Source organism: Condylura cristata, unplaced genomic scaffold (assembly GCF_000260355.1).
Source record: "Condylura cristata isolate star-nosed mole 26May11 unplaced genomic scaffold, ConCri1.0 scaffold00017, whole genome shotgun sequence".
Lineage (NCBI taxonomy): Eukaryota > Metazoa > Chordata > Mammalia > Eulipotyphla > Talpidae > Condylura > Condylura cristata.
Genome location: NW_004567118.1, coordinates 16,036,939 through 16,051,576, shown reverse-complemented (window position 1 = coordinate 16,051,576; position 14,638 = coordinate 16,036,939). Strand labels below are relative to the sequence as shown.

The 14,638-nt window shown below is 38.6% G+C and overlaps 1 protein-coding gene across 2 annotated transcripts in view; it reads left to right on the top strand.

Annotated features, from left to right (window-relative positions):
• The window catches only part of ACACA (acetyl-CoA carboxylase alpha), a 214,492-nt gene that overhangs the window by 73,245 nt on the left and 126,609 nt on the right, over positions 1-14,638 (top strand). For both annotated transcript variants that reach the window (XM_012726261.1, XM_012726260.1), the window contains exons 21-25: positions 52-198; positions 1,628-1,816; positions 2,512-2,612; positions 3,776-3,864; positions 8,657-8,781. In XM_012726261.1, coding sequence (XP_012581715.1) covers positions 52-198; positions 1,628-1,816; positions 2,512-2,612; positions 3,776-3,864; positions 8,657-8,781 — 651 coding nt within the window. The remainder of the gene's footprint in view (positions 1-51; positions 199-1,627; positions 1,817-2,511; positions 2,613-3,775; positions 3,865-8,656; positions 8,782-14,638) is intronic.

Here is a 14,638-nt window from a genome sequence, read left to right as displayed (position 1 = left end):
CACCCTGAGTATAAGGCAGTGGATGACTTGATCTCTCATTGGGCTTGACAGGCTGAGCTTCACACTGGCAGTCTGCCACAGATCCAGAGCACGGCGCTCAGAGGCGAGAAGCTCCATCGAGTGTTCCACTATGTCCTGGATAATCTGGTCAACGTAATGAATGGATACTGTCTTCCAGACCCTTTCTTTAGCAGCAGGGTATGAATCACTTCTCTTGGGAAAGGGATGTACAAATAGGGTATCTGTTCTTCAAAATAGTTTGAAGTTGTATAAGGATTATTATTATTTTTTTTTAAGATTTATTTATTTGTGCATACAGAACTGGGGTACAGGCCAGAGGCTCAGGGGCAGTGAGAGGCTTCACTAGAGATAGAGTGGGGAACAGAACAGGCAGATTGATGAAGTACACTGCTGAGGGGAGCAGCAGGTGGGTCAGGAGAGGTCTGCTGTGCCATGTGGTCACCTCCAGGGCAGGCGGGAATCGAACTCATGCGGAAGCGGCTTTAGATTCACAGTGCTGTGCTTTAACCCGCTGCGCCACCAGGGAGGGCCTGTATAAGGATTTCTTAAGAGGAAAGGAAAGAAAGCTACTTGGAACTCACCCACTTTTTTTTTTTCTTTAATTATTCCTTTATTTATGTTTTACATCGTTGTTCATTTTTGTGCAATCTTTGCTTTCTTTTCTCAGGTGTATCACTATAGAATATCCACCAACAGTTCATCTGTGCACCATCACATAGTCCCTTGTGGTCTTCCTTCCCCTTGTTATTATCCCTCTCTCTTCCCCCCTTCCCTGCAAAAATCTTTGATTAATAGTTGTCTGTTTATTCTTGTTTTGTTTTGATTGTTATTATTTTTCCCCTGATCTCATATTTGGTTCCCCTATATTCTTCCTATAATTGAAACCTTCTGATTTTTTTTTTTCTTCTGACTTTTTCACTGAGCATAACTCCTTCTAGCTCCATCTACATTGCTGTGAATTGCATTAGTTTTTCTTTTTTGATTGCTGAATTTTGATTCCACTGAATGTTTATATACCACATTCTTGATCCAGTCATTTTGTTTCTGGGTATTTGAGTTGTTTCCAAGCTTACCTATTATAAGTAGTGCTGCAGTGCAGTAAGTACAGAGTTGCAGGTATCATTTTGGATTAATGTCTTTGTGTTCTTTGGGTAGATTCCTAGGAGTGGAATTGCTGGGTCATATGGAAACCCCGTTTTAGTAGGCGGAGGAACCTCCACACAGCTTTCCATAGTGATTGCACCAGTTTGCACTCCCACCAGCAACGTAGGAGAGTTCCCTTTTCTCCACATTCTTGCTGACATTTGTTGTTGCTATTTTTTTTTAATATGTGCCATTCTTTCTAGTATAAAGTGGTATCTTACTGTAATTTTGATTTGGAACTCACCCACTTTTTGATGTGGGATTTGAAATCCTAAATCCTTGCCTCTTCATCTGTCATTGGCTTCATATTTCATTAGAAATGAAACTAGATGATAAGGGCAGTGTTAAGTTAGATGCTTATATTTAAGTTTCAGAGAATTATGTGATAGTGAATTCAGACATATCATTTTATTTTGGGAGTTGTGTTGTTTTTGTCTGGATCTTAACATTTCCTTCTTCTCAGGTAAAAGACTGGGTGGAGCGGTTGATGAAGACCCTCAGAGATCCCTCTTTGCCACTCCTGGAATTGCAAGATATCATGACCAGTGTCTCAGGACGTATTCCCCTCAATGTGGAGAAGTCTATCAAGAAGGAAATGGCTCAGTATGCTAGCAACATCACATCAGTCCTCTGTCAGTTTCCTAGCCAGCAGGTATTTATAAGGGAACACATCATCATTTTCTGCTGGCTACCAGTGCTGGAGTTCACTGTGGAACTGTTTTCTGTATGCATCCTTCTTACACTGGATGTTGTGCTTTTGAGGTTTTAAGCATTGTGCTGGTCACTGCATTGCCTCAGGACACCAGCCCAATAATGAAAGTAGTATATGCGAAATGTGTGGTTACAAGAAACACATACTCTGGCCATGTAGACTGTAGCGGTTTATGCCCTGATGGGGCACAAACATAGGGCTGTGCCTTAATTGGGATATTTTTGTAAATTTAAAGTAGAATTTTATGATCAGAGATTTTGTGCTACCTCAACAGTATGCTCCCCCTTAGCTTATACAACAAATTTACATGTGGGAAGTAAAGTTAGGCCAGTGGGATTAAAGGTTGAGCCTTGACCTTAAGCATATCTTTTGCCTATTAGGGCTTCTGGTAAAAAAGTTTTTTTTTTGTGGTGCAATCATTAGATCCCCTGGGAAATGGTGAAAAGGGATCACTGTTGCTCACTTACTAAAACAAGTCCCTAAACTGTGCCTTGCAACTTCCAGCCGCTCTCAGCGTGTGAAAGACAGAAATCATGTTATAATTAAGAAGATTGTTAGTGGCGATGTTGTACAGACTAATGCTTTGGGTCCCACTGCTGGGAAGGGCTTCATTTTCTCCCCTTTTTTTGCGTTAGATTGCCAACATCCTAGATAGTCATGCAGCTACATTGAACCGGAAATCTGAACGAGAAGTCTTCTTCATGAACACTCAGAGCATTGTCCAGCTGGTCCAGAGGTAATCACATGTAGCTCCAGACTCCCAGATCTAACTAATCCTTACCCATACTTTCCTTTCTCCTAAGTAGTCAGAAAGAGATTTACCTCAGCTTTGATTTAGAGAAATTACAAAGTATTGTATGTCTTAGAAAATACCTTATATTCAAAATATTTTAGAATTGTGAGCTCATTCTCAAACTCAGTATTTCTGATGATGTCCTTCTATTCTGTATCTACTATGAAGGTACAAAATATTGTTTTCTTTACAATTTTCTTATTTTTTTGAGTTTCATATATTTATTATTGAGTATAAATCCTAACCCCAAACACCAGCATGATTTTGTGCATTTAGAGGGTAGCTATTTCGCAGTTAAGTGGGAAGTTATGTGGATGACTTTTGAAATCCTTTCTCGTAACCACATTTGTAGTGAAATATTTTATAGAAGTCTGGACCTTTCTTCAGTTTGCTGTGACCTGTATTCACTGAGTAAAAAACTGGTATTGAAATCCATTTTTAACCCAAGTTTCTGGGTTATTTTTTCTGTTCCAAATGATATCTGCATTGAACAAAGCCAGACAGGTGATTACCACCCTGCTCAGTACCTCTAACTCCACTAAATGCACAGGGGCCTGAAGGAAGGGTGCTTCTTGACCTGAGCAAGGACCTGGTGATGTGTGGCTGCAGAAAGTCCTTGGGCCAGGTTTTCCTTACAATTTTAAAACTCTAAATATTTCTTCTGGCATTGGGCCCAGTGTGACACTTATTCTTCTTAGCTTATGGAGTCAACTGTTGTAGTAAAGGGATATTAATGGAACTTTCCAACTTTAATATTCTCATAAATTTTTCAGATACTGTTAGATAATTGAAGATTGTGGTAATCATTTCTACTTAGCAGGAGGAAACAAATCAGGGCTATGAAGTAGCTTTATTTTTGTTTTGCTCTTCTTTTTCCATTGCCCTTATAAAAACCTTATCAATAGACAGATTTCTTTTAGGCTGGGAATTTTAATTTATCTGGTTGACTCCAGGCTAGCCCTTGTGCTGCCCTATATTTAAGGGAAAGCAGTTGTGTGAAAGGTCTAGAAAGTAAAGCTGGGCTCTGGAGTTATTAATAAATATCTGTTATTTAATAGCATTGTTAGTCTGTCCAATTTTGCAGCAGTCATCTTCTGTTTGATTAGGTACCGAAGTGGCATCCGAGGGCACATGAAGGCTGTAGTGATGGACCTGCTGCGGCAGTACCTGCGGGTAGAGACCCAGTTCCAGAATGGTAAGACCCTTCTGAGGATTCTGTGTCTCAGAAAGTTCCTCTGTAGTACCCTGGATCAGCTGAGCCACTACATCCTGCCACTAACTCTTGTGCTAACTTTTCTTCCTTTCACCACTTCCTTTAAAACAAAACCTTCATATCCCACTAGTGCCAAACAAAAAATAACAACATAAAGTTTGATGAGATTGTGAATCCAATATGCTTCTGGGAAAGGGCTCAGATAATTTTTCTAGTAGAGATTAACATTCCCTGTTGACATCTTCTTGACCTCGTACGATGAGAGTTGGTTGAATCATGACCAGGTTGAAATTGAAGAGCTTGGCTCTCAGCATCTAATCCATGGATTGAACCATAGATATCTGAAAAGATTCAGACCTTCCAGTCTTTTCACTGTATCATTTAGGGGGAATTTATCCCAGGCTTTCTCTGAAGAGCTTCACTAAGTGATGTGTAAAGTCTCTAAATGTGAAACACTCTGGTTTAAAAATTTGAAGTCATGTACTGCAGATAGTACTTTCTGCCACAAGATGGCAGTGAAACACCATTTGAAATAAGATTTTTTTCCTCTGTCAGTTTTGCTCCTTTTGAAGGATAACTTTGCCACTCACTGCCAGCAAAATCCTCAAGAAAATTTTGCACTTGTAATCCAGCAATGTACAAAATAATACATCTCTACCAAGTTTTTACCCCACGAAAACAAGTTTTATTATAATCGGCAAAACCAATTAGTGCTTATGTCATGTGGTAGATTAAAAAAGGAAAAACACATGGTCCTTCTCTTTAGATATAAGGTAAAAAAGCCTTTGACAATAAGTAACAGAAAACAAATCTTTGGAGAAAATTATAAGCCATAAGTAATGAAGAAGATCCCAATAAAAATTATGGCCTTGGATTGGAATATGTACTTGCAAAGTGTTGATTGTCCTTGAATTCATGTGTAGATTTATTGATTTTCTAATAAAAATTCTACTATGATATTTATGTTGAATCTGTCCAGCTAATTCCATAATTTACATGAAAGAGAAGTCTTTTATGTAAATGTGGAAAGATTTATCCAGTTAAATATCAACATTTAATATAAAGCCATATTACTGAAGAGATTGTGATGTTGGTATAAGGACAGATTAATAGGCCCATGGAACATAATAATCAAGAGAGATCCATACATACTTTAAAATTTCTCTATGACAACGCAGACAATGTACATAATGTGGAAAAGATAGGCTTTTCAATAAATGACAATGGGACAGTGGGTTATTCATTTGTAAAATAATAAAAAAGAAGAAATTGGAGCCCTGTCTTATGTTGTACACATAAAAATCAATTTCAGATGTACAAAAGAGTGAAAACTACTAAAATTTTTGGAGAATGCCTTGTGATTTTAGGGTAGAGAAGATTTTTTCATATAAGACAAAGCAAGCACAAATTATATAGGAAAAGGGTTATTAATTCAACCCTAATGAACTACTTTTTATGAAAAGATACTAGGAAGAAACTAAAAATACAAGCCTCAGAATAGAAGATGATATTTAGAACTAACAAGATTAGTGTCTTGAATATTTAGGGAACTGCTATGAATCAATAAGTGAATCAAAATAAAACTAATAGAAAAATAGGCAAAAGACAATTCACAGAAGAGGAAGCACAAATGAGCCATAAACTTATAAAAGATGCTTAATCTAATCACTAATTAGAGAAACATGTTCCAAAACCACAACAAGATTGGCAAAAATTAAAGGAAAAAATCTTTCATTGTTTCTCTAAGAGGAAATACACATTTGGTATAACCACTTTGGAAAATGGCTTATCAACTTTTTTTTTTAATTATTACAAAAGTTTATTTTTATATCATTTTGCACATTTTTTTTTTCCATCTCGATTGTAATCCCTGCGGGTTTCCCATCACCAAATCACCCGTGTGCCACCACCATAGTCCCGTGCATTTCCCTCCCTTCCCCCATTTTTGATCCCATTCCCCACTCCACCCCCACAAAATGTCTCTGGTATATGGTTGTTCATTATTTTTGTTATTTTCTCGCCTGGTCCATTATACTCCTGCTATGAGTGAAACCATCTGATATTTTTCTTTCTCTTTCTGGCTTATCTCATTAAGCATGATCTTTTCCAGCTCCATCCAAGTTGCTGCAAAAGACATGTATTTCTCTTTTTTGGTTGCTGAGTAATATTTCATTGTGTATATGTGCCACATCTTTTTTATCCAGTCATCTACTTTTGGGCATTTGGGCTGCTTCCATGTTTTTCCAATTGTAAATAAAGCAGCAATAAACATGGGGGTACAAGTATCTTTTTCAATCAGTGTTTTTGTGTCTTTTGGGTAGATACCTAGGAGTGGGATTGCTGGGTCGTAGGGAAGCTCCATGTTTAGCAGTTTGAGGAACCTCCAAACAGTTTTTCATAGTGTTGTACTAGTTTGCATTCCCACCAGCAGTGCTGGAGAGTTCCTTTTTCTCCACATCCTCGCCAACATTTGTTGTTGCTAGTTGTTTGAAGATGTGTATGGCTTATCAACTTTTAAGAGAGTTGAATATTTTTTTATTTGTCAACTTAGCAATTTCACTACTGGGTAATATACTCTAGAGAAACTCGTAAATATGCTTGTTAAGAGGCATGTACAGAGCTATATAGTGTAGCATTATTTGTAAGGAAAAAAAAACAATCCAAATGTACACAAGCATTATTGAATTTCAGCATACTTATACAGCCATTTATTATATAAGAGTGAGCATGGATGAATCAAGATATACCTGTAAACAAAAAGCTGAATCTTAAAAACAGTGTTGAGGGTGAGAGGTAAGTAACAGAAGGATCCATTCATAATGATTACGTTTTTATCAAGTTGAAAAACAAGAAAAATGAAACTTTCATCCATTTGTGATAAATGTAAAGAAAAGCAAAAGAGGAATTAACCTAAAATTTAACTTTGTTTCTAAAGAGCACATAGTCCTTCAAAGATATTAAATATGTTCTATTAGCGTAAATGGTAGTTACTTAGATGTTTGGGTTGTTTATATATATATATATTGTGAGAACTTTTTAAAAAAGAGTACACTTGGTATCATTGCTTTCTTTCTGCTTACAAGCTGCCTCCCCCCTGGGTAAATTTTTTTCCCCCTGATCCAAATAATTCGTTACCAAGATATATTTCTGTTGGTACTTCAAAACTAAATCTTGGTAGGGAGAAATAAGAATTTATATAAGATAGTAATTTTTAAACAGCATCTGTTTTGTTGTACATGGGTTTTCTTGTTTTTTTTTTTTTTTTTTGGTTTGTTTTTTGCAGTAGTCTAAGCATTTCTTTTATTTTATTTTCTTTATTTATTCAAACAGAACTGCGGTACAAGCCAGAGGTACAGGGTCGGTGAGAGGCTTCACCAGAGACATAGTGGGGAGCAGAACAGGCAGATCAACGAAGTACACTGCTGAAGGGAGCAGTGGGTAGGTTAGGAGAGGTCTGCCACCACGCCATGTGGGTCACATCTGGGGCGGGAATCCAGCTCACACTGAAGCGGCTGCTGCCAGCTTGCAGTGCTGCATCCTAACCCATTGCACCACCAGGGAGCGCCGTACATGGGTTTTTTATGAAGGTGGCAACTCTCTATATTTCTCAGATCCTGTAAGGATAGTCATACACTCCTTTTCAAATATATTGTAGTTTCATTTCGGGAAAGAAAACATCCTATGTTAACCTATAATATTTAAAACAGGTAAAAGCGAGTTGTCCAGGTTGGATGTACTTAGTTGACAGGAATCCATGGTAATGCAGTTTGAATGCCACTGTTCTGGTTTGTAGCTTAATGTGGGTTCTGAGCTGAGGTGATAATCCTTTAGTATTTTCATACAATTCTGGGCCTACATCTCCTTTCTTTGGAAATTTAATTCTAAGACAAACTTTTTCTAAAGAGCTGAATATTACGTAATATCCCATTGTAGATACCTCTACAATATACCTGAACTTGTGCTTCCTTGGAAAACAGATTTCCTAACCAGAACTTAATTACCCGTGGTGGCCTTGTGAAAGGTCATTGAAAATATACATAACTTGATCTCTCTACAGACTTTCAACTAAGTGCAAGGTTCCCCTTGATCTGTGCCTTAGCTTGGATTTAGAATTCATGGGCATTGCTTAGTTGTTCATGGATTTACAGCAGGGAGAAGTGTTGATTCCAAAGATAGCAAGCACCAATACTTCTGTAGCTTTTGATATTTGTTGGGATTTGGGTTTGATGTGAAACTGTTCCTTCTATTTAGGATGAAACATTTTTCAGTGAATCAAACCTGAAACCAAAATCTCAAGCCGGAATGGATTTTATAAAGCATCAGATTTAGTGGTATTAACATTTCTTCTCTAATCAGTGGAACCTTCTCTAGTCTAAAGAAGTCACTCCAGGAAGCTTCAGTGACTAGAGGTGCGGTGTTTGCAGTTATCCTCCAATCCCTTAGTCTAAGGCACATCTTCCCACAACCTCAACCCCCACTCCCCACTTTTTTTTAAATGAAATTAAGGCCCAGAGAGAAAATGTATCATGTCCAGGAGCACAAAGTAAATTGGTAACAGCCCAGCTTGAGCCCACCCAGAGGTCATAGCAATTTGCCTGTCTCCTAATCCAGGGTTCCTTTTACTAAACCACACTGCCGATTCTGTACAAATCCAGCTAAGAGCACTCATCAGCTGTTTCTTCTCATTGCTTATTAGTTGAGTTACACTAAGAAGCAAATCGCATCTAAATATGAACAACCATGTGTGAGGATCAATTCTTTTTGCTTCTTGTAGGTCACTATGACAAATGTGTGTTTGCCCTTCGGGAGGAGAACAAAAGTGATATGAACACAGTGCTGAACTACATCTTCTCTCATGCTCAAGTCACCAAGAAGAATCTTCTGGTTACAATGCTTATTGTGAGTACCATTTCTCAGATCTCATAGATGGCCAATTATTTTTAAAAGTAGTTTCCTGTTAGCTTGGTCAGAGGAAAAGTTTGTGTCTTTTAGAGTTGTGGGATAAGTGGGGATTCGGTTTCAGATTTAGAGGTACCATGCCTGACTTTGTCCTTGACCTGAAGGAACCTGCTCCAGTCAGTAAGAGATTGCTATGGCCATTATGCATATAATCATGCACAGGGACTCAAAGGTCTTTATTCTTCTTAGAGATGCTCTATGCTTCCCCATTCCTGTTATCACTCATGATCGTAGCAATCTGAGTCTTAGTAGCCAGTGTACTTTTTTTTTTTATTATAACTTGCTTTTTCCATGAATATAAGCAGTGTCTCTCATGTATAAAACTTCAAAAACAGCCATTAGAAGTCTAGTGCTGCCCATCCCCCACCAAAGATATTTAAATTTATTCTGCATTTTCTTTGGTCCCTTTTTGTTTTATTTATTAGAAAATCTAGCTGAGATCACTGTATTGGTAGGAGAGAAATACTTTTGGACTCTTAACCTGGTAATTGTGAGGGTTAGTAGCAGATGGGAAGAGAGGTGATGTCATTAAATGTGAGTAGGACCAATGTACATTTGATCAGTGGGTAGAATTTGAGGATTTTTTTTTTTTATTCTTGGTATTTATTGACAGTGTCTTTTTTTTTTTTAAGTACCCATAAGGGTATTTTTTTTATATTATAATAGTTTTTTTTTTTAACATCATTTTGTGCCTTTTCCCATCTCAGTTGTAATTCCCATGGACTTCCCATCACCAATTCACGTGTGTGTCATCACTAGTCCTGTGCACCCCCCACTCCCATTTTTGATCCCATTCCCCCCACTCCACCCCCATAAAATGTCTCTGGTATATAGTTGTTCATTATTATTCCCACCCCCCACGCCACACCCCCCCATCCTTTATGCTCTTGCTATGAGAGAAACCACCCGGTATTTTTTCTTTTTCTTTCTGGCTTATTTCACTCAGCATGATTCCTTTCCAGTTCCATCCATGTTGTTGCAAAAGGCATGCAAAAGGCATGAGTTTACCTTTTTTGATCACTGAGCTATATTCCATTATGTGTATGTACCACATCTTTTTAATCCAGTCATCTACTTTTGGGCATTTGGATTGTTTCCATGTCTTTCCCATTGTAAATAAAATAGCAATAAACATGGGGTTGCAGGTGTCTTTTTGAAGTTGTGTTTTTGTGACTTTTGGGTAGATGCCTAGGAGTGGGATTGCTGGGTCATATGGAAGCTCCATTTTTAGCAGTTTGAGGAACCTCCAAACAATTAGGAATTTAAGGATTTTTTTTGTTGTTAAGATTTATTTATTTATGCATACAGAACTGGGGTATAAGCCAGAAGCGCAGGGGTGGTGAGAAACTTCACCAGAGACAGAGTGGGAAGCAGAACAGGCAGATCAACGAAGTACACTGCTGAGGGGAGCAGTGGGTAGGTTAGGAGAGGTCTGCCACCACGCCATGTAGGTCACATCTGGGGTGGGGATCAAACTTGCACTGAAGTGGCGGTGGCCAGCTTGTAGTGATGCACCCTAACCCATTGTGCCACCAGGGAGGGCCCAGAACTTAAGGATTTTTAAAGATGTTTTGCAAGTCCTGCACTCGTAGATTTTCCTGGTTGAGTTGATTTTAGGAATAAGAACAATAGGACTACCTTAGAGTCTTCTACTCCAAGAGCAATTACCTTGTGCTGCATGTTTATCTTTTCTGGGCACTGTGGTACCCCTTTGCGCCTAGAGTTTCCTTTCTTATCCCTTTGTGGAATGTGAATTTTTGATACCTTAATCCCATCATTTCTTCTAGGAGGGAGAGAAAACCTAAGTAAATCTTCATTGCTATTTTTTATTTCATAGTTCAGAAGGAAGGGAAATGATCAGTCTTACATCTTTGGTTAACAACAGTCCCATTGACTCATTTATCTGCCTAGCTGTCTAATTCAAGGATATAACATTTTTAATAATAGTGACTTTTAAAAATGTATAATTACAGGGAGAGTTCATTACTTTTATTACCCTGAAATGACTGGATGGTGGGGAAACCACAAGATGCATTTGAAACGAAAAAAAAAAAAATCATTACTAAATAATATTTCAACTTCCCCAAGTGACAAGACTCAGCAAAGTAGTATAATATGGCAATTTGCTGATTTTCTCCCCTTAGTTGAAAGAGGAAAGAAATCTCTGAGTAGATTTTTTTTCTTTTTTTAATTTTTATACAGGGATTGCTAATACTTATTTGGATAAAGCCAATGCTTTCTGGCAGAAAAGAGTAATGATGAGGGAGTAGATGATTCTGTCAGTTTGGACCTAAAATGGGGTAGAATTTGCCTTTTTAGGAAGCTAATTATGGTGAGTTTTTCATTTTATTATGATTACCTTTTTAAGGACTTAACAGTTTTCTGCACTAAAAATAGACCAAAGCCCAGAATCCTTGGAGCAGCAGAAGAGTAATGATCGTCCAAGACTGTCGCTGGGTTTCTTAAATTCTAATTTGTAAGATATAGGGGCTTGGCTCGCTCCTCTTGCGGAGTGATTGTAAGTAACGCTTGCCTTAAGAATCTCATTATTGGAACACGGAGCCATATTTCCTCTGAGAATTCTGGAGTAGCTTTGAGCCGGGGCTGTTCATTTCTCAAGTAATCACGCTGGTGTGATGGAGAGAGAAAATGGCAGCTGTTCGGAGCTCAGGCCTTCAATTTTCTTCAGAGTCCAGTCACTCAAGTGTGTAATTACACGGGGGGTGCTGCAGAGGCGTTGGGCCCTGTCAGAGAACTGGTTTGAGGCTTTGCTTTCTGCTTTTGCCAGTCAGGACAGGCAGAAGCCAATGGGACTCTGACTCGCTGCTGTTCTTTTTTTCCCCACCTTGTCATCCTGATTACTTCTTAACCTGCATGGATAATACCCAAACTTTCTTTCCAACAGGCTGAACTCTTTGGAGAAAACAGAAAAAGAGCTGTTTATTAGTGTTTGGGTTTGGATGACCAGGACAGATAGGAAGGGAAGAGGAAAGATGAAGATGTGAATGAGGAATATTAATTTATTCTTTTATTTTGTGACCTTCCCCTTTTTCTTTAAAAAACAAAGTTGATACACATAGTAGGATCTATAACCTTTCAGACCATTAAGTTTCTTTTGTAATATCACTTCATCTTAGGGATGTGGAAATTAGCAACTTAATTGAGGCAGCTAACAGTGACTTAATGAGCAGGGATGAAAGCTCAGTAAAAAGATTTCTGATCCCTGTTGGTGCAACGGGTTAGGACGCAGCACTGCAAGCAAACCACAGCCACTTCAGTATGAATTTGATTCCTGGCCCAAAAGGTGATCCACATGGTATAGCAGACCTCTCCTGTCTTGCCCTCACCAGTATATCTCAGTGGATCTGCCTGTTCCTGCTCCCCACTCTGCCTCTGGTGAATCCTCTCACCCTCTGCCTCTCTGGCCTACATCCCAGTTCTATATGCATAAATAAATAAATCCTTAAAAAAGATTTCTGAATCTGATGTCATTGAGTAATAGTCATAGTTTCTCCTTGGTAATGGCCAGGCCCTCCTGTTCTTCCCTCACCCTGAATCTGCACTATTGGTGGTAGCTGGTAAGAACCATTTTAATTGTTTGTATTCCTCTTTCTGTAGGCCTTATTATCTCTTACATGGTAGCATTTTATTCCCTCAGCTTGTGTTCTCTGTTGGTTTTCCTTTCCGTGCTTAACTTTGCCTTCCTGATTGATTGTTGTGTACCCAGCATTCCAATTTCTGCTTTCTAGAAGAGGAGTGTTGATGGTGTGCTTTCCTGAGCTAGATGGTGATTTCGAGGCTTTTGAACCTAGACAGAGGGATCAAGAAAAATCAGACATCTGTGAATTAATGTTATAGAATGTGGGTTGCTCCTTTGAAGAAATTCCTTCATCCCCTCCAGGGATGTTTAGTGGTAACTTGCTGCAGGGATGCTTGAGCAAATTTCTTCTAATCTTTCACCCTATCTGGAAAGCAAAGCAAACTATTAAATAAAATGCTAAAGTTCTATCAAGTTTTCTCCATTTGGAGGAACATTGTGCCACCATTAAAAATAAAGTCTGGAAGAACAACATAAGTTTATTTTTTGAAAACTCTTTTTCTTTTAATTTTGTTTGATAAAACTTAGAATTTAGAACATTGTGTTTACTTAGAGATATTTTAGGGACTCTGGCCAAGCAAGAAATTTGATACCAATAAAATAACAGCAACCTTATGGCTGTCTAGTTGGCAAAGAACGTGCTCATGGCCACACTGGTGCTGAGCAGACTTCCCCTCACTGGTGAAACCTGGCACAGTTCCCTTAAACATGATGTTACTGGGCTTCCTTGTGAGCAGTGGTGTCATGCCGGTGAGCCTGGTTTGGTTTAAACAGGGAGGCATTCAGAATGCAGACCAGGTTTTTCCTCTTCTTCTTAATGTAACTAAATAAGTTTGTCCAACATTTAAGAAAAATCTGGGCCCTCCATGGTGGCGCAGTGGGTTAAACCGCAGCACTGCGAAGCTAGCAGCTGCTGCTTGGTGTGTTTGATCCCTGCCTGGAGGCGATCCACATGGTGCAGCAGAAGTCTCCTGTCTAGCCCACTGCTCCCCTCAGCTTTGTACTTCGTTGTTCTGCTCCCCACTCTGACTCTGGTGAATCCTCTCACTGCCCCTGAACCTCTGACCTGTTCTGTATGTATAAATAAATCTTTAAAAAAGAAGAAAAATCTTTCATAGTGAACCCGAGGTTACTAAATAAAGGTGGTGTTAACAATTTCTGTGACATCCTTGGAATGTCAGGAGTCCACCTTTAGCTAGAAGCAGCTACCACCCATTGGTGATATTGAGACTACTGCCTCACTGAGCTGACCAATAGTTAATATCCTGAGAGCAGTATTCTTTTTGTTTTGAATCACCGACAAATCTTAGGGTGCTACGGTCAGGTGGGATCTTCTGGCACAACTGTGTCATTTTGGCCATAGTTTTGTCAGTTAAGGATGTTTGTTTTATTTTTGCAAATTTGAAATATCCCACTATCTGGGGTAAGAACAAACAAGCAATAAGTGAAGTACCAATCTTAATCATTACTGAATAATAGTTTTCAGTTTGGGCTGCATATTGATGCAAGTGACCAATAATTCCCCAAACTAGCAGATGGGTTTTTAAAATGAACCGCTTTATGTTGAGGAGACACATCTTTTTGACACCATCATGCAACAGTATTGTTATAAATGGTTACCAGGGTTAGTATGTTGAGCTGTTCAGCTGACCAGAGGAAGGCTGCCTCTGGTTTAGGGCCATAGCTTCCTTTGGTATGTTTGCATCTTAGGATCGCTGGTTCTGATGAACAAAATGGTCTTTGTTTCTTTTAGGACCTAAATATGGTGTCTAGGTCAAGGACAGGAGAGAATTGGAAAGGTTGCTCTAGACTTAATTTTCCACTGTTAGTATTTTCCTAAGCACCAATGGTGGCAATGAAGAAAATAACATTTAAGTAGAAAATTTCCAAGGCAGGATAAACTACTAGTGAAAGAGTAGTGATATATTCATACTGCACTTGATATTTCATATCCCCTAAAAGTCTCGTTCTGTATTTTATGACAAGGAGCCCAGGAAAATTGTCAGTTGGTAATTGTGACTGAGTAATTATTTTCCTAGTATTTGCTCTAATCTGCATGGGTCACTTTTTTTTTTTTTTTTTTACAGATATGGTTCTATTTGCCTACCCTATTTTCACTCCCTTTCAATCTCATTGTGGTTAGATCAAATGAGAAAGTGGTTTATTAAAAAAGTGATTTTTGTGGCCCTCCCTGGTGGC